This window comes from Fonsecaea pedrosoi (assembly GCF_000835455.1).
Source record: "Fonsecaea pedrosoi CBS 271.37 unplaced genomic scaffold supercont1.5, whole genome shotgun sequence".
Lineage (NCBI taxonomy): Eukaryota > Fungi > Ascomycota > Eurotiomycetes > Chaetothyriales > Herpotrichiellaceae > Fonsecaea > Fonsecaea pedrosoi.
Window position 1 is genome coordinate 3846268 of NW_013550611.1, and position 22339 is coordinate 3868606.

The following is a 22339-nucleotide window of genomic DNA, read 5'->3' on the forward strand; positions in this document are numbered from 1 at the left end:
ACGCTGCACTGGGCAAATTTATCTATCTCTTGTTTTGTTTCCATCTTATTCCCTTCAAGGACGTTCTTTCACTGATATAAAGCGGTCCAGGCTCCGCCTCTGAACAGTACAGAATCACGTGTGATGGCCGAGGAGGGTTCGAAGAACAGACCGGAGGATATGGAGCGGCAAAGGGTATTTTTGTGACCACGGTAGGTAGCGACAATGAGATACATTGTTCACTGAGGCCGTTGAGACGCTGGCTGTCGTCAAGGTGAGATCAACGTGGTTGCCAATGGCTCACCATCCTGTCTATAGCACCCTCCGTATCCGGTTTGAGGACGACGGAGATGAAGCGACAGGAGCTTTGTGGAAACTTGTGACGGTATGAGTGGGCAAAATGATGCGAAACTGGACAAGGACACGGCTGGTGACGGTTTTTGCTTTGCTGACCGGCCGCGAGATGCTTCCTGTTGGTCCCTCGCCCAACCTGCAGCGCCAGCCATTGGCTCCTTTGTCGCAGATTTCCTCTCCAGCGAAGTCTCCAACACTCCAGCCGTCTCAGAAACTGCCTCAGCCAGTGGTCATAACTCCTTGGCTGGCTTCTTTGACTCGTCGACTATCCCTATCTGAATCTCAGGTCCAAAACCACAAACCACCCCGGGCGACATCGACTACGGACGGTGCCGACAAGTAGTGGAGTGTCTGTCGAAAACTCCCCCCCCCTTGGACCCTGAGCTTTCCTCGTCTTGCACTTACTTGGGCCACCGTCCCTGCGCCTTTGCTGCAAACTACCCGTGCACTTACTCTTACACTGCATCAAGCGGTGTCTACTTACCAGTCTCGGCCAGCTGTCAGCCAGCTCGATCCTTTCATCAAACTGCAGGTCCCATTAAACCACCGTGCAACTTTTACACGGCGAGCTCGACAAACACGTTCAACAAACGCGCCTAACCGCTGGACACGGTTCGCGTTTGCCAATCCGCCGCTCATTCTGTTGAACCTGCGCCAAACCACACTGGCATTTTGCCTGCCACCGCAAGCGGAAAATCGTCGACACGACGATAACTGCTGAATCTCAGACTTGCCCGACACCTCTTTGGTCGTTCACAAAGTCCAGTCAATCTACAAACCATGGCGCAACCGACACAATCCATAAAATGCGTGGTAACTGGCGACGGTGCCGTGGGCAAGACTTGTTTGCTGATATCCTACACCACCAATGCGTTCCCCGGCGAATACATTCCCACAGTCTTTGACAACTACTCCGCCAGTGTCATGGTAGATGGAAAGCCCGTTTCACTGGGATTGTGGGATACAGCAGGACAAGAAGATTATGACAGATTACGCCCATTATCGTATCCGCAGACCGATGTCTTCCTCATATGCTTTTCCATTGTCTCACCTCCAAGCTTCGACAACGTCAAGGCAAAGGTACCTACTCATCACGCTTGATAATCTGATAACGTTGAAACTAATAGCCTGGTTGTAGTGGTATCCCGAGATTGAACACCACGCCCCCAATGTACCCATTATCCTCGTCGGAACAAAGCTAGATTTGAGGGAAGACAAAGCAACAGCAGACAATCTTAGGGCAAAAAAGATGGAACCGGTGTCCTATGAGCAGGCACTAGCGGTGGCGAAGGAGATCAAAGCGGTCAAATATCTTGAGTGTTCGGCACTCACACAACGAAATCTAAAGAGTGTCTTCGACGAAGCCATCAGGTAAGAGACCACTCACTTCCTCCATGACGTGTATGGTACTCATCTTACAACAGAGCCGTCCTCAATCCTCGGCCTACGACAACCAAGAAGAAGTCGAGGTGTACCATCCTCTAGTGGTCTTCAGGGTCCGGTTCTGGGGTTGGGGACGTTTTGGGATTTTGCGTTGGTTTGACTCCAGGTGCATCGCAAGAGGTGGATATAGACTTTGTCTGCGTTGACGTTTCCTCATTCCGAAACAATATGGCCTTCGTGTGGGCTAGCCAGCTTCTGAATGCATATCAGAAAGATTTGGCTTGGGGATGGTCTTGCGCATACGAATAATACAGCGGCAATCTAGGTGGGAAAGAAGGCGTTGATATAGGAAGGGATTCGCATCCGACATCTTGAGCGGCGGCACCAGCAGCGTCAGCGGTAGCAAGCCCCCTCCAAGACCACATTGCATTTTAGTAGTACAGCGAAATCTTTGATCGGTCAATGCTTCACACGAGACAGTCGACTGGGATGAATGTCCCCACGGTCATCCTTGACCTCGCTGCCAACCACAACAATGGCATTTGCACCAGTCTCGGGCGGGCCCTTTTTCTTGGAATCGACCTTGTCGCGCTCAGCTTTCTCCTTCAACCTTCTTCGTTCCCTCTCTTCTTTGAGCTTGTCATTTTTCGTTTTGATTTTGGCCTTGCGGTCCTTACTCTTGCCACCACCACCAGCAGTCAGCTCTACATTTATCCTTCGACCTTTGCTTTTCTTTCCTTGCCTCTGCGACTGTTGTTCCCCGAGATTTCCCTGATCACTGGCTGCGCCTGTTTCTCCATCTTTGCCATCAGGGTCAAACATGGAGTGGTGATATAGCTTCAGGCATGTCTTCATTTTGTCGTAGTTGTCGAATTCGACGAACGCAAAGCCTTTGCTTTTCCCAGTCTTTCTATCCGTAGAGAGGCGCACAGAAGTCGGAGAGAGTTTCGAGAAGTGTACTTTTATTTGCTCTGATGTGGTCTCAAAAGGTAGATTGCCAACAAAAACAATAAATCGGGTGGGAGTCGTCGTTTTCTGTTCGTCGTCATTTTTCTCTATTTTTGAGGCTTTTCGTTTCTTGTGTGTCTCGGGGACTTGCTCTTGCGGCTCTGCATTGCTTGCACTTGTTTCTGTTGAAGTTGGATCGGGTGTAGGAGCGACCGTATTGACAGCTGCAGGTGTTTCTTCTCCTTTTCCATGATCTTTCGACTTTTTCTGCCTTTTTGCTCTCCTCTCCGATTTTTCTTGCTTCAGCTGTCCCTTCGACTTTGCGCTTGCGGGGGGATTCTGTGCGACTGTCTGAGATTTTTGGTCCGACTGTGGTCGAGTAACGATCGAGTCATCCTGAGCCTGATCCTGGCTCTGGGCCAGATCTCTCTTTCTCTTCTTGGACATTCTCGGATACTGTCAAGACAATAGGGATAATATCTTAGTAAGAAGGGATCAGTACATAATCTGGCGGACAAAAGTAGTCATTCAAGGCACCATTGTAATAAACTTGTGCGAGATTGGAAAATTTGACCTGCGGACCTGGTCGGCTGAAATAAGTCACCAGGGAAGATCGGAGGGCAACGTCATGGGCCCCCCGAGGCAGCCGCCAATCGACCACTTAATTAACGGGTCTTCCTCTCTTAACCTTATAGGCTTCTAGTACGCAGGGTCAAGTGTCCCAGTAGTATTGCCCCATACATCAACTCCAAGTTCCGCCTAAATGCCTACCTGATACAGCGCAACCTGTCCGGAGTACCTCGTACACCTAGGGGACAGAGTACCAATCTTTCTCTTCTTTTCAAGGTTGCCTTGAGGTTCGGGTTCCAATAAAGTCCATTTCCACTATCCTTAACCTGCGTCGGTCAAGACTCTTGCCAACACCTTCCCTCCGCTATGATTGACAGATAAACAAAGGCACTCATCGTCTCTCGTCCCACGCCTCAGAAGCTCCCCCTCAGCCGCTCACTTCCAGCACCACCATGGCAGTCTATGCCTCTCAGCTTGGGGCCAAAGGGCCTTTCCTGAATCATGCTCCTGTCCTGCCAACCCATGCGCCTCCAGCTGGTACGTTCTTGCCTGGCACAAAGGTCCAGGTGGGAGATCACAGAGTCATCATCGAGCGCTATCTTTCCGAGGGCGGCTTTGCCCATGTCTACGTTGTCGTCCTCCCGCGGCCCGTCGATGGAAACCAGAAAGCTGTGCTCAAGCGAGTGGCCGTCCCTGACAAGGAGCATCTGGCCAACATGCGGACAGAAGTCGAAACCATGAAAAGGCTGCGGGGCCAAAAGCACATCGTCAAATATATTGATTCGCATGCATCCCAGCTAAAAGGCGGTGGATATGAGGTGTTTCTTCTCATGGAGTTTTGTCAGGGAGGAGGGCTCATCGATTTCATGAATACCCGTCTGCAAAACAGATTGACCGAACCCGAAATTCTGAAGATCTTCACGGATGTGGCTGAAGGAGTTGCGTGCATGCACTACCTGAAGCCTCCTTTGATGCACCGAGACCTCAAAGTAGAGAACGTTCTCATTGCCACAAGTGGTTCGTCAAGAATATACAAACTTTGCGATTTTGGTTCTGCGGCTCCCGCCAGACCTGCTGCCACGACCGCTGCAGAAGGACGTCTGATCGAAGACGATATAAACCGCCATACGACATTACAGTACAGAAGTCCAGAGATGATCGATGTCTACCGGAAACAGCCCATCGACGAGAAATCCGATATTTGGGCTCTTGGAGTGTTTCTGTACAAGCTCTGCTATTACACCACCCCATTTGAAGATGTTGGGCAGATGGCCATACTAAACGCCAAATTCAAGTTCCCCGGTTATCCACGATTCTCGGACCAGCTCAAGCTGCTTATTGCCTCCATGCTTCGGGAACGACCGACAGACCGACCAAACATATATCAGGTGCTGCAAAAGGCGTGTCAGTTGGACGGCCGGGACTTGAAGTTCGAAAACATCTATGCTCGACGGACGCAATCAGAGAGTCGTAAAGACCAAGTGCTTCCGCAGCCCTCTAGCTCCCAATCTAGAGCTGGCGCAACCTTGTCTCCTCCCAAACCGGCAGCTCCTCTAACTGTTCCTGATATCGAACCAATGCGACGGGGGCGACCCACCAAACCAGTATCTCACCATGGCTCAGCAAAACCAAGCCCGTCGCCATTACGAATGATGGACAATGCGCACCCTGATCCCTTCGCAGCGCTGGACGGGAACAAGGGTTCAGTCGAAGATGAGCTTTCTTCAAGGTTCCCGACGCTGGATCAGTTCTCGTTAATGACTGACAAGGGCCACAAATTTGCGTTTGACTCTCAGCCGGAGAAAAGGAGAGAGTCTGTCGACCCCAATCTTGCACAGCGAGTCACCAATGCTCTAGCGGATGATGCATTTGCGAGACCTCCCAGTCCAGCCAAGTCGAAACCAATCGTAGAGAAACCACTCCCTGCTAGTAAATCGCAGACTGTGTTACAGCACAAGAAGTCTTTGGAAGATAAAGAGACGCCTGCAAGAGCCAATGCTGGAAATCCGCCACCGGTCACTGCGCCAAAGCCATCAATGGTGTCTACCGGCACCATGACGACGCCTTCACCACCCCCAACCACGGATGCCAAACCGCTTCCAGAACGTCCAGTACACCGCTTTCCTCCCAAAGAGCTGTCATCAACGCCGCCATCGGCGCACAAGTATGAGACTATGGAATTGCCTCCCAGGGAGCCTCGATCTGCTCGTAACAAAGACGTATCAAGGCTGGCAAATCTACTCAGAGAAGACGGGCTGAGGTCACAGCTTGCTGGGGACCTGGAGCCAAAGTCGCCAACTTCATCACGCCCATCTTTAGAAGGGGGTCGTCCGACCATGCGAGAACTCAATTCCGGGGTGAGCAGGTCAAGGTCGCTCAATTTCAGGAACCGACCCGCCAGCGTTAACATCGGGGCGCGACCGACTCACATCAAAGACACGGAAATCAGGAGCCTTGATTATGAAACGACATTTAAGAGTGCGGAACCTGAAATGGCGCCCTTGACCCATGTCGAATCGGGAACAAATATTACCTCGGATGTGGACTTCCTCAAGGCGAGAGAGGAGGAAGAAAAGTCGCGCAGACACCATAGAAGGCTAGGCAGTGGTTCAAGACACCTTAAAAGAGCGAGTCTGCCCTCGATCGTGCCTAATATAGCGGGAACGACCAAACTGTTGGCAGGCAAGTTCGGAGACGCCTTTAAGATGTTTGAAAGCAATAACGACCCGACTCATCATCGACAGCGGAGTGATTCACCTTCCCGCGACCCCATCAACATTCTAACCCCAATTGCAGGATCTGAGGCCACAGATCTCAGCGATGACCGGCTGCCATGGGATGACATGGAGGATCTATCGCCTGAGATGAGACGGGAGATGGAAAAGCGCAAACTCGAGGCTGAAGAAAGAAGAGTAGCTCAAGCAGCCGCAGAATACAGGCAGCGACTAGCAGCAAGAGGAGGCGGGACCGTCGGCAGCAATGCAGGGGTGGGAAGGTCAGCCACCATTCAGAACAGGATGAAGTCCTTGCTGAGCGAGAACGATCGACCTGCGCACAAGACAGCCACCGGCTATGGTCACTACACCGAATCTCCTCCCCCCCAGCACGGTTCGCCGGACGACAGGCGGCTACCTCAGCCGTCCAGAGCGCCCCAAGCTCATTTGACCGGGAAAATGGAAAGACACGGCCTCCCTGAAGTTGTGGCATCTGCACCGGCTTCCTTGACTGATCTTAGCAGAGTAGAACCCCGCGGACAGAAGCCGACTGCACCACCGAAACCAAAGGTGCTGCGGACGGGCGGTATAGCAGAGTCGGCCGTGGTGAGCACGAGTGAAGCGAATCCCGCCGCTACGAACGTGGATGAAGACTGGGAAGCCAACTTCAACAGAAGATTCCCCAGTCTTGCTGGGATTGAAATGGTGGAAACCTCGATAGATGGGCCAAAGACCACAACCACGGTGCGCACGAAAGAAGTATGACGGAGAGTTAGAGAGTACATGTAGAATCTATGCCAAGGAGACGCATTTTCTATTTGAACTTGACACGGCCGTGTAGTTGACATCGAGGTGAATGAGAGTGAAGTGAAAGTTTGGGTGGTTGACGAAGGGTGCAATTTATGAACTGAACACTTGTGTCTCTCTTCCTTTTCCGACCTCATCTTCCACCGCAACTGCCTCTCTTCTTCAGTATCTAGACACGATCTTTTCAAGCCTCAGCATAACCCTCTTGATTAACAACACCTACGTGGTACAACACGATCTCACTCTCACCTGCGCTGTCCTACCAGGCTCCGTATGGCACCATACAAGGCTTTGACCCCTCGGCGTGGGGCGGCGCCGGCGGTTCGCGCTTCAAACGCCCAAATGGCCAATAATCCGCAGTCACCCGCCGATCGTAGCAAGGATCATAGAGCTGGACCCCCACAAGGCACGGGCACTGCGAGTGGCGCTGGGACACCCACTATCAGGGCTGGAAGAGTTGGCAGAGGCTTTCGAAATGATCCCACACAACGCGTTGTCCGTCACCAGAAGACACCATACGTCTACAGAATCGGCATACGCCTTCCCAAGGAGAAGTTGCGACAGTTCCCGCGGTATAACGGCAGGGTTCGCAAGTTTGTGTCCGACGGTCCTGGGTCTTTTGTGACTCTGAAAGTTCCCCAGTTGCATACCATCATCAGTCGGAGAGGGCAGCATACTTCACCAAATACAGTGGCAACAGGGGTCTCGTCGGTCACTTCTCCTCCATCACCAGAGACGGTTCGGTCTGGGGCGCCATCTATCTTCTCCGAGATCACGCCCTGCTCTGATTTCAGGACTTCAGCCACCGACGAGTCTTCACCGCAAGAAACCGGGGCAAACGACGGTCTGCGTGACGGGTGGAGTGGCACCGAGCACGAACTTCTGGCTGGCACAACTCGATCTGTTCTTGGACCCCTTGACAAGTCGTTTGCTTCCCCCGACCGCCCCCGAGCCGACTTTGAAGACTTACCCGTGGCCGAACGCCTTCTGAGTAACCCCAACGGCAACGGCGACGCGATGGCGCCTGTCAAGGATACCAGCAACGTGCACAATACTATCAAAGACATTATCCAACATCTGACCGACATCCAGATCCAAACCCACGGCTACATCCCCGGCACGCAAGATTTGTTGGTTGACAAGTTGACTGATCTAACCAACTCGCTTTCCCAGCTAAAACACCAGACTTCGCCTACCGAATCTCCCAACAATTACATCCATCAAGTCGCAATTGCTCCGGAGATAGTGGACTACGTAGATGATGGCCGCAATCCGGATATTTTCACCCGAGATTTCGTGGAGAATGTGCAGAGAGGCAATGCGGTGATTAACGGCAAACAGCAAGCATTCAGGGAGTTTTCGGAGATTTTCGCTCAGAAGCTTAAGGAGGGAATCCCGGGCGTGAGTAAGGAGGTAGAGAGGGTATTGAGAAATGCTGGTTTCGATGAGGAACATGATGCTACGACGAATGGAGATGGACGGATGGATTCACAGAAAGAGGAATCAAACAGCAACGGCACAGCAAATGGATGATGGCCAGTCAAAGGTTGACACTTACATCGTGTCTACGAGAAACTCACCGTGCCAGCGAGGAATATTGATCGAGCCAAAGAGACTTACGGGAGCTTTGAGCTGACGAGCATTTTTGACGACAGGAATGAAGATGGAATCCCACCAAGTTAGTGGGAAGCTTCACAGGCTGGAGAACAGTATGGTTCTGGACAGTTACACGTAAGCATGCTTGGAAACACCAAGAGCTGGAACGGATGGGCTGGCCATTGTTTGACAAGGAGAAGAAACAAGCCATGCCCGAAGTCAGTTGTTTAGCCTAGCAGAGTGCAGAAGCGTGTTGGATGCGTCTTCATGTTCTCATCCTGCAACGAGGCTGAACTGGCCGCGACTTGGCTCGAATCGAGCAGCTTGAGCTTGACCGGAGAAACTTCGCCAAAAGCTCCCCGTGGGTTGGCGTCATTGAATAATAATAACCAAAATGTCATGCCACCGAAACAGTCTAAAGTAGCATCTCATTACCTTGTACATGCACAGTCGTTAAGCTCTACGTTCCGTCATTCCAGCATCTTCGTGGTGATCAATCCGCGATGACTGCCTCTCCAGCTCGTGCTCTCCTCGCCAAGCGGGTGTGTCGTTGCACATCCTCGAAGCTGCCATCAGGTTACCCCCCAACATCAAACCCCCGTCTCACTCGACTACTCTCGAGCAGCACTCATCACAATGAGCCCACAAGTCCGCAGCCCTCGTTTCCCTCCCAAATCCCGACCTATGGCTCCTCGGAGTTGCTGCGCCGGAAATACCAGAAGACGAACCAGGAGACGGATGTCAGGAGGGACAAGGCCGAGCGAGCCAGGACGGTGAAGCGCATGCGCTGGGCTGGGTATGGGATTGCGGCTTGTACTTTGGCCATGTTTGCAACTATATCACTATACCCGGATCCCAGAAAGGAGAAACCAGCGGAAGCGTCCTCGAACGTTGTACGGCTCGACGCACCACCCTCCATCACCAACACCCTCGTCGACCCCTCTTCCAAGCCTCAAGACGTCGAGCAGATCCCCACTGGCACAAGCTCGATTCCCTTCTTCCCTCGAATCATCCACATTGCATCTGACGCTCCGCCATCTACCCCAGCATCTGCCAACGAAGGCACTCAAGCCGACGTGGAATACCAATTGGTTGGACTGGGAATTCGCACCGTGTCAATCCTTAGCATCCAGGTCTACGTGGTTGGCCTCTACGTTGCTGTCCCAGATATTGCCGCTTTGCAGAAGCGGCTCGTCGAAGCCGCCGTGCCGCCCAGCGAGAGCGTCGCGACGACCCTCGTGGCCGGCGAGAAATCCCAGCTGAAAGAGCTCCTGCTCGACCCGGTCCGCGGAGAGCAGATCTGGAACGACATCATCAAGGATGGCCAGCTCCGCACGGCTTTCAGGATCGTCCCGACGAGAAGCACCGACTTCATGCACCTGCGCGACGGCTTCGTCCGGGGCATCACGGCGCGCTCGGCCCATTTCGCGTCGGACAGACACGACGACTCCTTCCAGGATGAGTCGTTCGGCGCCGCGCTCAACGAGTTCAAATCCGCGTTCGGAGGTAGCGCGAGGCGGAAAATGCCCAAGGGCGACATCCTCCTCCTCGTCCGCGACGCGCAGGGCAAGATGACCGTGTGGAACGAGGACCACAAAAAGGGCGATCGCATCCTGATGGGGGTGGTGGCCGACGAGAGAGTCGGCAGACTCTTGTGGCTGGGCTATCTGGCCGGGAAGAACGTCAGCAGCGACGAGGCCAGACGGAACGTCGTCGAGGGATGCATGGAGTTTGTGGAACGGCCAGTCGGGACGGTGGCGGCGCAGGTTGTATAAAACAGACCTCGTTTTCCCTCCAGCCCGTCTAGAGTGGACATGCGATAGAGTGAGACAGACGGACCCCAAATCCTGGAGATGGAAGTCTCACTTGAGCTGGCAAAGACCTATATTTTACTGATATGCCTGCGATTTGCCGCCCGAACTCGACTCCCCCAAATCATAGTCACCCCCTTAAAAAAAAGGGCACCTGTAAGATAGCGAAGCAAGGACTAAAATGGAAAATGGAAAATGGAGACCAAAATATGGTTTCAACAAGAACTAGCTTGGTATCTATCTACCTACCTGTTTAGTAGTATGACCGGAGCAGGTGAGGGACTCATCATGGGATTTGATTTGATGTGATTCGGTTCGATTCGTGACGACCCCAATGTGAGGGATGAGGGACAGAGAGCATATTACACCCTAAACAAAGACCTGAAGTACTACTCACTATACACAAGGTGTATGTCACCGCGAGCTTGCGATCTAGCGACTGAGCTGGCTGGCTGGCTGACTGATTGATTGACTTGAGCGAACGAGCAAAGAAACTTGATTCTGGGGTTTGATTTGCTAGGCACCTCTACCATCTCTGAAGCTGTGGTGGATGCCTGTCCCGGTTCTTGTTCCAGTGGCCTCTGCGTATTGCGACTGCTTTGACAAAAGGATGTTTGAACGCTTTATATGCAGGGCCTTTTGCTGGGCTGAGGGAGACAGAATGGCGACAGACCGCTAAATAGTGCATGATCAGCATGGTCAAGCTGCTTCGCTGGCTAGATCTGCCCTGATTCACAATAACATGGGATGGGAGAGGAAAGATAACTCGTGCGCGGTTATAACATATATCGGTATATTTCATCTATCACTCTTGGGCCTTTTGTATCACGAGTTCTTCTGCCTCCACTTCAAGCACGACGGAGTGTAGCCTCCGCCGGTTCCAGTCACATAAAAATCCAACCGCTGCGACTTGACCGGCGCAACGGCTCCATTCCAGACGCAATCGCATTGCATTGGAATGAGTGTCTTTTTTGGTATCAGGGTTGCGAAGCCGTTTACAGGGCACCTGCAGCGCTCAAGAGGTCGTTGAGTTGGCCCTTCTTGGCCTGCAGATCCGAGTTGCCTCCAATGTGCTTGTGGTCGATGAAGATGTTGGGGACACTGCGCTGGCCGGTGATTTCTTCGAGAGCGTCTTGGATTGCGGCGCCATCATCTGCACAAGAACGCCAAAAAGTGTCAGCCAACTCCCAGAAGTCAAATACTCGAGGCGCACATCATGGACAGCGCGGGGGAAGACAACGAGAAAAAGAAAAACATACCAACTTCGTCCAGCTCGAGCAAGTAGTATTTGGCATGTGCCCCGTTCAGCAGCGACTTGGTTGCGCGACAGTAGGGGCAGTAACTCTTGGAGAAGACCACGACGGCGTTCTCGTCGATGATCTGCTGGGCCTTCTGTTTGGCGGCGGACATGGCTGCGGGTGATACTGAGGGCGAGGTGAAAAACGTGCGGACGAGGCTGCGAAACGGGGAAAAGATTGAGGAAGCTATGGTTGCGGTATTGACTCTTGATCTCGAAGATATGAGAGAGGTGGGCTTGGTTTTTATATTAAAACTCGCCCGCAAGAGACTAAAACCGCTCTCGTCTAGACTTCTAGTTTTCCTGGCGTTGTTCGGGAGAGGATTACCAATGAGGAAGGACAGCGATTGCGAAATCAGCGCAGGGGGGTGAGAGAGGCGCGTGCAGAAGATGAGGGGGGATTTTGGGCAATGCAGATTGACAAATCTTGGAGGCCGATGACGATGATGATGGAAGCAGCAGCAGGAGGAGCAGCAACAGCAGCAGCGGGAGCAAACAGGAGGGGTTCGGAGTAGCCTGAGTAGGTTATTGCAGGGCAAACGGAAGAGACGGCGATCAGTCATCACGGCATAAGGAACAATTTGAAGCACGATTAGCCGGGAAATCCAAATATCGGGGAATTTCAATACAGTTAGATCACAGTGTCTCTTAAACTGGCGGGCATGGGCTCTTGTCTGTCACTCCTCCCAGCCTTGTGGCCACGAGGCTGCGTAAGCCGCCCAAGGCCACGATTATCAGCTATGAGGACAAGGGAAAAGTGCTCAGGATTTCGACTTTTTCATGCTTGTACATGGGGTATCTGCCTTTTTGACACATTCAATCTGCGACAACTGATTTCGCCCCGTATCACCAACTGCCCAGGAGATGTCGTGGCCGTTGACTCTCGAATCGCTCTTCCTCTCCCAGCCTGTGCCTCCAGGCTCCTGACTGAACACGGTCTCTGATCTCCTTTCTCTCCTATCGAAAAACGGACTCGAAAAATAGTCAAAAGCCTGCTTTGCCGCTCCCTTGCAGCTCTTTAGCGAAAGACTGCTCCACACACAAGAATCACCACAGCAAACACCCAACGAGGGACAAAAAAACTAACGAATCACTCCCGCTAAAATTGCAATCATGGAAACAGCAAGCACAGGCCGCACATCCCCCTTCCCACCTCCCACCAACAATCCCTCGCACAAATGAAAAATCAAGCCCACGTCTTGTGAATGTGTGTACACAGAAGAAAGTGGTAGTGCCGTTTCTGGCCTTTCCCTCACATAACAACACAGCACCCGCATCCCTTCTCCTTGACCTTCTCCTCCATCTCGTCTTGCTGCATCCGCTGCACCTGCATCCTTGTGTTCGGTTGGGTGGGCACAGATGTGATACCGCCCATGGTAGTGCTTTGCACGGGATTCGGGACTCGCGGCATCGTACTGTATCCGCCATTCACGCTTCCTCCCGTACTCGGCCTCATGCTACCAGCCCCAGAGTTTCTGCCGTTTGGCCTGGGTTTTAGAGGCCAGGCACTTCCCTCATCTGCGCCGTCATTCTCCTTTCCGTCCGGCTCTGTCGACTGGGGAATGACTGGCGAAGGCGACTTCACCTGCCCATTGCCCGTATGAATCGCGAGAGGGGAGAAGTTCCTGTCATATGTGCTCGGCACCGCGCCTTGGTCTTGCCACTGTGCTTGTTGCTGTCTGCGGGCATGTGTGGGGATGATCTGTTCTTCGGGAGGAAGCCTTGGATCTGGTTTATACATTGTAGCAAGCCACGGCGGATCTCCCTCTGGTCGATTCACTGCTGTCCGAGGGCGATCGAGTTCTCCGGATCTCGTTCCCGGTCGCTGGGTCGTGGAAGGTGCTGCGCCTGGTTTGGCATTTGTTGAAGGTTTCCTAGCCGTGGCAGATGTCTTGCGTCCGGCTGACGTGCCTGGCGGGGAGCCTTGGGCTCCTGTTTTGGGTCGGTTTTTGGTGGGGGATGATGATTTGGATGTTAGTTGCTTGTTGGGAACAGGTGTCGGGAGGAACGTAGAGTCGCCCTCGTCCTGCATCGTCTGACTCCCTATACTTCCCTTTCTGGTTCTGGTCTTGAAGACAGGGATACCCTCTTCGGGACTCATACTGTTACTAATAGTGCGCTTCCTGACCAGCGGGGTGTCTCGCTCAATTCTCTCTTGCGGTATGGGTAGAGGACTTGACGTCAACACCGGTATCTTTGAGCCTGATTTCCTCAGCGTCGGACTCAGGTATAGCTGAGACGACGGGGTCTCGGCTGCGATCTCCTCGGGCGTGCGGAAATCCCAGTTTGCTCTTTCGTCCTCTTCTGCTTCTGGCAGAGGCTCAGGCAGTCGAGTTTTGGTCTCCTCGGACTCCACCCTGCGGTATTCGGACGCGTTGCGGTCGTCACTTCGTCGACCTCGACTGGTGTCTCGTGGCGTGCCCTTACTCACGCTCCTCCTCGCCTTGGCCAGGTTGATGCCTGCCGCCTGCAATTCCTCGCTCTCAATCTTGGCCAACTTGTCCCGATGGATCCAGCCCTCCGGGTCATCGTCGGTCGGCCGGTACATGTTCTCGGGGATGTCATTGTCGGCCGGGGTTTGGCTGACATTGCCACTACTCGGATTGCTCTTGTAGAGATCGAGCAGGCTGTCCGCTTCACTCCCACTGCGTATCAGGCTTGTCTCCCGCTGTCCCAGCTCTTCAACTCGATTGTGCGGAGCGGCGGTTGCGACGGCCGGTCGTCCATTGACACCGGTGCTGTCTTTGCGGTTCGGCGCCAGTGCGGTCAACGGCGCACGCGTGGATCCCGAAGAGTTCTGACGCAGCCCTCCAGGGCGTGTTTTGTTTGTTGCGGTCGTGTTCTGGCGTGTCATTTATTTTTCCCATGTCAGTTTATTCTGTCACATGAAAATAACGAAAACAAACTCCCCCCAAAAACAGGAAAAGATCCCAATTGCATGGGGGACAGCGTGTAACGAACAAACAAAAAAACCCCTGCTTCTGCCCACACCGAGCGCGAAACTCACCTCTTGACTACTAGCGGAACCCACTGCATCGTACGGCGGCCTGGCCCCATTAACGACCATAGTCGACGAAGGTCCTGCAGTTGCTATGCCCGCCATCAGCAGTATCTCTTCAACCACTGTCGACGTGCGCAAATGCTAGGCCTCCCCTCCCTCTCAGTGTAAATGCGCCATGTACATACAACCGCGATAACCCCGATGCCCATACGAAGAAGGGACCCGCTTCGCAATCGAAAGATGAACCCTGACGCGACGGGGCGCAACGGCGATGAACTCGGGGAATAAGGTCCTCAACAGTCCGTAACGTCAACGAAGGGAGAGAGTGGGCGCGGCTCGCGGGAAAGAATGCTTCGTATCGAGGGGCTTGCAGAATGGCGGTCTGCAAAGGGGGCGAGAATGCGGTATTTCAGTGATCGAGGGTTCGAAGAGCGTGGAGCAAAGGGCGATGCGAAGGTCAATGCTATAATATTATGGAAGAGGAACTATGCTTTAGCCAACAAAAGAATAAAGAGCACAATCCACTTGACACACACGAGCGCAGAGCTGGTAGGTTTGTATTATTGTTGCTTTGGGGATCTTGATGGACGAACGTCGGGGGCGTTATTCTCGCTTAATCTGACCTCAATGCCCCATTCATGTTCCATGTCAACAACAATCGGCCACTCACTAGCCACATAAAGGACCATAGTAATCTCATATGAGAACACGAAAAAACCATTCATCTCGTCTTCTATGCTCAAAATGGTTCATCATTTCGTCAATTCCTCTGAAGGAATTATTTGTCATATACCAACTATACAATCCGGTTAATCCCTCTAACAACCAGACAAATTCCTTTCCTTTGTTCAAGGCTGGCGCTACCCGTGTGATGGTGTAGGCTCTGATAAGTCCTGTCGACCTGGGTTATATGTCTGACTCCTCCCTCAGAATGCATATTATTCCGCCGCGGCTGCATAGGTCTCTTCATATCGGGTCAACCATGCCCATGCCCCCTTCGCCCTCATCCGTTTCCAACCACCACCCAGGAAGCCTGGATTTAAATAAAAACACTGAATCGGAAGATGATCATGAGTGGATTCGTCCCTGATATATACGTGGGAGAAGGTCTGCAAAAAGTTTGTTCTCGGCTTGATTGGGTGTTGAGCTGAGAAATGTGTCAATGGTAAAGCCCTACCCATCAGGGCTTGTGTGAACCCATCAGTATGCGTTCACTGACGGGCGCCGTGGTGTCATTCGGGGGGCTTCCCGGAATCGAGATCGATCATCCGGCTCGCGATACTCGTATTGCGAATATTGCGGGTCTCGACGGGGGGTGATGTGGACTTTGTCCACTGGATATGGTCGGGCATACCTCGAGGGCTCTCGCTCTTCGGTGGGCTCGCCAAAGGACTTCTCACGACCGCTATTGTTGCGCGAGATGGGTGGTGTGTCGCGTGGGGACCGTGGGGACGGCCTCTCCTCATATCGCGTCGAGTCACCTCGTCGCATGGTAGGAGACGGTGGAATAAAGTCCTGCATCATAGCAGCGCCACGAGACGACTTCTTGGTGTCAACACGAGGACGCTCCGGTCTCTCCTTGCGACGGTCAGAGTCCCGTGATGGCTCCACCACAATGGGCTCTGGACTGCGGTACCTCCGGTGGGAGCGGTCTTCGTAATCACCGTAGACCTCCCGCACCCTGGGAGTCCGTCCATAGTCATCAGCGTCAGGATCTGGGTCAACAATTTGATACTTGGTTGAAGTTGTGGAAGGGTATCGGGGTTTGGTGGGCCTGGGTGGGCTTTCTTCTCGCATCTCAGGCGTGTGTGGACTGGAACTGCTGCCATATCCAGAATCGTGCATTGTTGTCTCACCATGCTTCAAGTTGGAGCCTTTGGAAGGAACCGAGTCCTTTCTACCTGAGGACACTTTAGGCGTCGGTGTGGTCTGAGAACGATGCAGGCCAGGAGGTGGTGCTCTGCGTTGCTCACCACGATCTCGGTGGCTTTCCCGTTCCCGCTCTCGGTCATGGTCTCGTTCACGTTCTCTTTCCCGCTCACGTGTTGTGGGTCTCGGAGGAACACGTTCTTCAACATGTGCCCGGAGGTTGGATGGAGAGGAGGTCGATTTTGTAAAAGATGGCGTAAAGTAGTCATCGGGATGGCTTCGCCGGCCCTTTGACGACCCAGGCCTCTTTTCATTGTCTGAGCCACTCTTGCGGCCACTGCTCTTTGACTCTCCATTCCAGTACTGATAGGCATCTGATCCATTGCGATCCAAGCTAGGCCGATTTGTCGCCTTGGCCATATAAGCCTTGCTTTCCTCGTGATGTCGTTCCCATTTCTCATCAAAGATCTCCTCCTCCATGTCGCGAGACCGTTCGGCCCGTGCCGTTGGTCGTGGTCTCTCGGAAGGACGATCGAAAGCCGAGGTGGTTTTGGAACGAGACGACTTCATCGAGGGACGGATTTCAGTGTAATCAGAATCGCTGTCGGTCCCTTCAAAGTTGGCCGGTTTCCTCGTCTGTGCTTTATCTGTTCGTTCCCGCCTTTTCTCCTTGTCATTTCTCTTTTCGTCTGCTTTCTGGGACCTGATCTTCTCTGCTTGGGCCTTGAATTTGCCCGCAGCCATAGCCGCAGGCATGCCGGGCCAAATGCCCGTAGGTTTTCTGGATTTTTCAGTGGTCTTAGGTGGTGGAGCAGCGCGTCTTTCGAATTCGGCATACTTTCGCGCAGTGGCTCGTGGAGGTTGCTCATCGTATGGATCTCGGTATTCATACGCATCGCGAGGTTGGCGGACCTCTTCAAAGTAGTTGCCGTGTTCGTTATAATCGCGAGGTTGAGATGTGGCTGCTTGGGGTGCAGGTCTCATGGGATAGGTGCGGGTGTTTGTGCTCGACGGTGGCGGTTCTCTCATCATGGCTTCCTTTCGAAGCTCTGCTAACCGCACCTGGTCATCGTACCGTTGCCTCCGATTGGGGTCACTCAGAATCTCATAGGCCTGTTGGATCTTTTGAAATTCATCTTTGCCCTTTTCTCGCAAAGCTTCGTCCTTTATTCGATCGGGGTGGTACTTGAGAGCAAGTTTTCGGTGAGCGGCGCGGATGGCTGAGAGATCAGCTTCTTTGGAAACACCCAGGGCCACATATGGATCTGGGGGTATTGGTGAAGCCATGGTTGTGTCAAAATCCTAGTACAAGAGGGGGAAATAGCTGAGGTCAAGAAGGAATGAGTTAAAGGTGATGTTGTTGTTTTTGTACAGAGCGGTCAACAGAAGGTCGTGGCGTGCATTGTGTTGGCCTCGGTCGGTGGTCGGGGATTTTCTCGAGGTGAGGTGGTTGGTGAAGAATTGACAAGTTTGGAAGAATAGGGGAGAGGTGTTTGAAATAATTACAATAATGATAACAATAACAATGAGAATAATGTGAACAGGTTCCGACGAGTTGAGGAATCAATCGACCGTCTTTTGAGGACAAAGTTCCAGTTCCCAGTCGAGGTATTTGGCGGATGTGTAAGTGTTAAAGCCGCTGACGTTTGGGGGACAAAGGGACGGGGGGTTGCCAGTCAAGATCCAGGCGTGGCTAGGAAAGCCAGTTAAGCCCAGCAGGAAGCAACAGCACCGAGTCACGGACAACGGGGGCTGCCCCAATGCGGTGGTCTGTGAGAGCCCCGAGAGGAGCCTGTGAGAGCGTGGTCTGTTTCTCGGTCGTTCTTCTGGCCCTTGATGGCTCTTGCACTGCTTCTTGGGATGGCCACTGCGGCGCCGCCCCTTCTTAGCCGATCGACGATGGATTGCCAGCGTTTCCGATCCGTGGTGGATGATTATGTAAAGGGGGCCGTGCTCGGCTGCGGCACTTTTACTCGTACGAGGACCAGCGAGAGGGATCTTGTCGACGTGTTCAAAGAGTGAGGAGGCTTGAGGGCGTGGCAGGTTGGGTTGAGACGCAGGAGAATGGATGGATGAAAAGCAAACAGAGGGAAGAGTAGAAGGTTTGACCAAAGACGAGAGGAGGGTCTGGGGTCGTTACCCTCCAGAGGCAAATACAAGTACGAAGAGGGTAATGGCTGCGGGAGGGTCAGTGATGGAGATGGAGATGGATGGAGATGGGTTATCCTGGTGGTTTCAATGGCTACTACTACTCGCAAACTCTTCCAGACAAGCACAACCATCCGCTGCCTTCTTTTCTTTTTGCCTGCTTTCTACATCCCATCTTCCAATTGCTCTTGCCGCGGTTTCGGACTCTGATGTGAGAGGGAGAAGGGAAAAAAACTCAAAAAGCCACCCGTTTGGCAAATTCTCCGGAGAGCCGTTGGAGGATCCGAAGTTGTTTGGCTGTGCACAAGAGAAAACGACTAGGGGTGCCTAAGCATGGTGGCAGCCGTGGCAGCTTAGCAGCTAAGCAGCTAAGCAGTGCTGAATACTACGGAGGGCGGAGAACAGAGCCAAAAGAAAACAAGGAGGTGGAGCCACTGTCAGAAAAGAGGCGCGGGTTTGTTGTGTCGTCATTCGCCATTTGATCCTCGTCTCTTTGCCTGACCTGGCCCGGCCCTTGTCTGCCTCAAGAAGCAACTCTGAACATCTTTTCACACCCTGCAATCCCCTGATGTTCCCATCCCCCGAACAATTCCGTGCATCAGGGTCAATGCATCTTTATCGACCATCGAACTGCCTGTTCCTGCCGAACCTGCGGAAATCGATGTTTGCCGTCGTCCTAAAACGTGGCGTGGTGGCCTGTCGATCTCAGGGGATGAAGAGGGGGTATCTTGGGACATCTGAACGGCGTGGTGCCACCAGTGCCACTACCACGTATCAAGACCTCCTGTACTTTGCAAGAGGCTATCATGACACAATCTACATACTTGGATACTGAGGCAACTGAGGGCAACTCGGGAGGAAAGCGATATACGGTCAGCCCCGGCCCCAATGAATCCATGTACGAGAGCCCCGTAGTGCCAGTTGGGCGGCTTCTGGTCCCCACGTCCCAGGTTCGACAGAGATGGGCATTGGAGGAGGCATAAAGATAGAACAGCAGGTGATAATAGGTATCGACTGCGGTGGTTGCTCGTGCCCCTCCAGCTGACCTCTCACACTCGCTCTTCTTACTGCCTTGCTCTCGTTCTCCTTCCTCATACTTTGAGGGCTACAGAATGATTCGTAGACCGCGCTTGGAATGCATATCCATCACAAGAACTTGCATCAACCCATCGACCATCATCTGCCTTCGTCTAGGAGGCCCTTCGTGACGCCAGGCAACAGGCCATGAGCTCCTCCAATGACTTTGATTTGGCCTCCTGGTCGCCAAAACTCGCCCACTTGCACCAGTGTGTAATGTGTCACGCTTTCACATCAGCAACACAGACTCTACTGGTCACCCACTGGCCACTGATCCGGTGGTGGCATTCTTCCCCACGACGCTCCATCTTTGATCCATGCACATCGCTGGCCATCGTGTGCCGAACACCAGGAACTTCGACCGGCTTGTGACTCTCTTCTTACTCGCCCACGTCGTGCCACAAGTCACGTCTGGTCCTCAAGTCCAAGTCATTTTCCAGGGTGAGTGAGCCTGCATGAGACTGGATGCATCCACTCCAGAAGCTGGGCGATATCGCATTGGACAAATCCATTATTTTTGCCCATCACGGCCGTCTTCCAGTCAATTAGCTTACGAGGCGCAGCAGAAACCTCGTCCTCACTCGTCCCAAGAGCGCCCACGGCGAACTGAGTACATGACCACGGCGGTTCCAAAGTTTTCTCAGGCAACCTTGCAGACGACCATGGTAAAGATGTCCATTGAATGATCATGTCTTGATCGAGGTGGTTCCCATTGTCCGATCCAGAGCGCCCAAAAACCTCACAGCCAATCCGTGACATTGAAGAGCTGCTTCCTGACGGGCCCCTGGCGCCTTACACTCCACCCAAAAGCCAACCGAGCGGCCCTCGTGCGGACCGCACCCCAGACCCGGCAGCCAGCCTAACAGAGGAAAGAGAAGACGTGATTCAGAAAAAGTGCCTGCTGGTGATTGGTGGGGCATTGTGGGAATTTCTCCCAGCTTCCAACTCTACGGATTATCCGATGATCGACGAGAGAGAAAGTTGGGGAAACAGGACAAGACAAAATGCTCCATGAAGGTCTATTGTGTGAGACCAGAGAGAGCAGCTCATCGATCTGAGGTACTCTAACCTCAAAGCTGTCTACATCTTCGATCTTGCTCAACCACCACTACGATCTCCTCCGTCATGTCGCAGGCTCCTGCCCAACAACCCGCAATACGAATATTCAAGGCAATTCTTTAGACATGCAGTCTGACCAGGGGGTTGGGTGCCCGTGCGCCGCCTAGAGACTGTGCTCCGATCGATTTCCTGAGCCACCTTCTCGAACCTCTGCAGACGTGTCAGCAAGCGCTTCCTTCACCAATCAAAAACAAGAAACAAAGCCATTTGCCGTTTCCTCCCCTGGATGTCACACTTTCAGGTCGATCACATGTAAGTATATTGGGGTGCACATCTGACGGAGTTTCGATCACGAAGTACAATGGGTATTGTGCTTATTCTGACAGCGAATCCGGCCCTGTCAGGGGTTCCGATGTATGTCCAAATATCGTGTTCGTATATGCCCAACCCGGGTTCATTGAACAGGAGTCCAGAACGTAGCCCAAGCAAGGACGCAGCCTATCATTATCGTTCTCTGCACAGAGCGCCGAATCGGTTTCCGAGCGCGACCCATGAAAGCAATGTTGTTCCAAATCCAAGTCAACACGACACGACAATTAGGCGGCAAGGCATGCATGAGAGAGTGACACGGCGTCCTTGTGCGCATTCCACGTAACTCGATTATTCTCAGCCTCATTTGACTCCCAGCAGAGTGTTCGAGACGGAGCTCGGAGCGAATTATTCCCTAAGAACCAGACCAACTCAAAGGCCTTATCGATGAAAGCGTTGTCGATCACAAACAAATCCGTAACTTTGTGCAGCCCTTGCAAAGGCCAACTGTGGAATACGCAGCACTCGCCACGTCTGTGGCTGGTGCCTATTCCTTCGGTGCCTCAAGGGTTCCGGCACAGACGTACCTATACCACAGACGCCGAGTCACGCGAGAAGCCGCCTAGCCGCTCTCTAGAGCCATTAACGACCTCTATCCACGGTCGCCTTGTGGCTGCGAACACGGCTTGCGTGTGTACTCGGTATACAATGCCGGGTCATTCGTGAGCATACAGCCATTGGCAGATTATCAACACACTCTGCTCGTGAGTCTCTCTCGAACCGAGTCCCCGGTGGCGGCGATTGGTCACTTCTACACCAACTCGCCCGCATCCACGAGTCTCATGTTCACGCCTGGGCCGACCTGTTCGGGTATGCTCACAGCTTTCAGGCTCCGTGCACTAGCATGGCTGAAAGCTGGCCCTCGTCATGTTCATTGTGCTCAGGGTATATTGAGTCACGACCAGAAATACTCTTGTCATCTCCCGGTGGCGACGGCAAAACTCCCTGGTGGAGGCAAAGAGCAACTGTAACCTGGCGTGCCTGGATCACATGATGACCGCTGCGCACCCCGAGACGGTTCAAACAACTCTGGATCTGAGTGATCTGCTTGTGAGATGGCGGACCCGAAGCTCTTCACCAGTTCCGAAGAGCTGAGATCTTCGAGTCTCCCAGTACGGAAAGGATGAGAGCAATCACGACGCAAATCTCAAACGAAAATCCCGTCCATGGTTTCTCCATGTGGAAACATCAAGTTACAATACTCAGCTCACAGCGCCCGAGTGCCTGATCAGGATCTCCAAGGGGCAGTTTCCGGGATCTGTCCTCTTGATTGTCGTTGGCTAATGCCCCTCAATGATCAACTTTTTCCGTGTCTTAGCCAACGAACATCTCCTTTCCACCCATGGGTCCAACAACT

At 53.0% G+C, this 22339-nt stretch overlaps 8 protein-coding genes across 8 annotated transcripts; 4 read left to right on the forward strand and 4 right to left on the reverse strand.

The window, feature by feature from the left end:
• Nucleotides 1-1113: 1113 nt before the first annotated feature.
• Z517_08871 (uncharacterized protein) lies at nt 1114-1818 on the forward strand (the record flags this gene model as incomplete). The annotated part of the gene is made up of 3 exons (XM_013427385.1): nt 1114-1413; nt 1472-1704; nt 1758-1818. 3 exons carry the CDS (start codon nt 1114-1116, stop codon nt 1816-1818), a joined length of 594 nt encoding a protein of 197 aa, XP_013282839.1.
• A 357-nt stretch (nt 1819-2175) lies between these two features.
• Z517_08872 (uncharacterized protein) lies at nt 2176-3111 on the reverse strand (the record flags this gene model as incomplete). Its single annotated transcript, XM_013427386.1, has 1 exon — nt 2176-3111. One exon carries the CDS (start codon nt 3109-3111, stop codon nt 2176-2178), a length of 936 nt encoding a protein of 311 aa, XP_013282840.1.
• A 575-nt stretch (nt 3112-3686) lies between these two features.
• On the forward strand, nt 3687-6713 carry Z517_08873 (uncharacterized protein; the record flags this gene model as incomplete). The annotated part of the gene is made up of 1 exon (XM_013427387.1): nt 3687-6713. One exon carries the CDS (start codon nt 3687-3689, stop codon nt 6711-6713), a length of 3027 nt encoding a protein of 1008 aa, XP_013282841.1.
• A 315-nt stretch (nt 6714-7028) lies between these two features.
• On the forward strand, nt 7029-8288 carry Z517_08874 (uncharacterized protein; the record flags this gene model as incomplete). The annotated part of the gene is made up of 1 exon (XM_013427388.1): nt 7029-8288. One exon carries the CDS (start codon nt 7029-7031, stop codon nt 8286-8288), a length of 1260 nt encoding a protein of 419 aa, XP_013282842.1.
• A 566-nt stretch (nt 8289-8854) lies between these two features.
• Nucleotides 8855-10126, forward strand: Z517_08875 (uncharacterized protein; the record flags this gene model as incomplete). Its single annotated transcript, XM_013427389.1, has 1 exon — nt 8855-10126. The coding sequence occupies one exon, from the start codon at nt 8855-8857 to the stop codon at nt 10124-10126; it is 1272 nt and encodes a 423-aa protein (XP_013282843.1).
• Nucleotides 10127-11157: 1031 nt separating this feature from the next.
• Z517_08876 (glutaredoxin) lies at nt 11158-11572 on the reverse strand (the record flags this gene model as incomplete). Its single annotated transcript, XM_013427390.1, has 2 exons — nt 11158-11315; nt 11422-11572. The coding sequence occupies 2 exons, from the start codon at nt 11570-11572 to the stop codon at nt 11158-11160; spliced, it is 309 nt and encodes a 102-aa protein (XP_013282844.1).
• A 1139-nt stretch (nt 11573-12711) lies between these two features.
• Z517_08877 (uncharacterized protein) lies at nt 12712-14313 on the reverse strand (the record flags this gene model as incomplete). The annotated part of the gene is made up of 1 exon (XM_013427391.1): nt 12712-14313. One exon carries the CDS (start codon nt 14311-14313, stop codon nt 12712-12714), a length of 1602 nt encoding a protein of 533 aa, XP_013282845.1.
• Nucleotides 14314-15660: 1347 nt separating this feature from the next.
• Nucleotides 15661-17616, reverse strand: Z517_08878 (uncharacterized protein; the record flags this gene model as incomplete). The annotated part of the gene is made up of 1 exon (XM_013427392.1): nt 15661-17616. One exon carries the CDS (start codon nt 17614-17616, stop codon nt 15661-15663), a length of 1956 nt encoding a protein of 651 aa, XP_013282846.1.
• Between the last annotated feature and the right edge of the window lie 4723 nt (nt 17617-22339).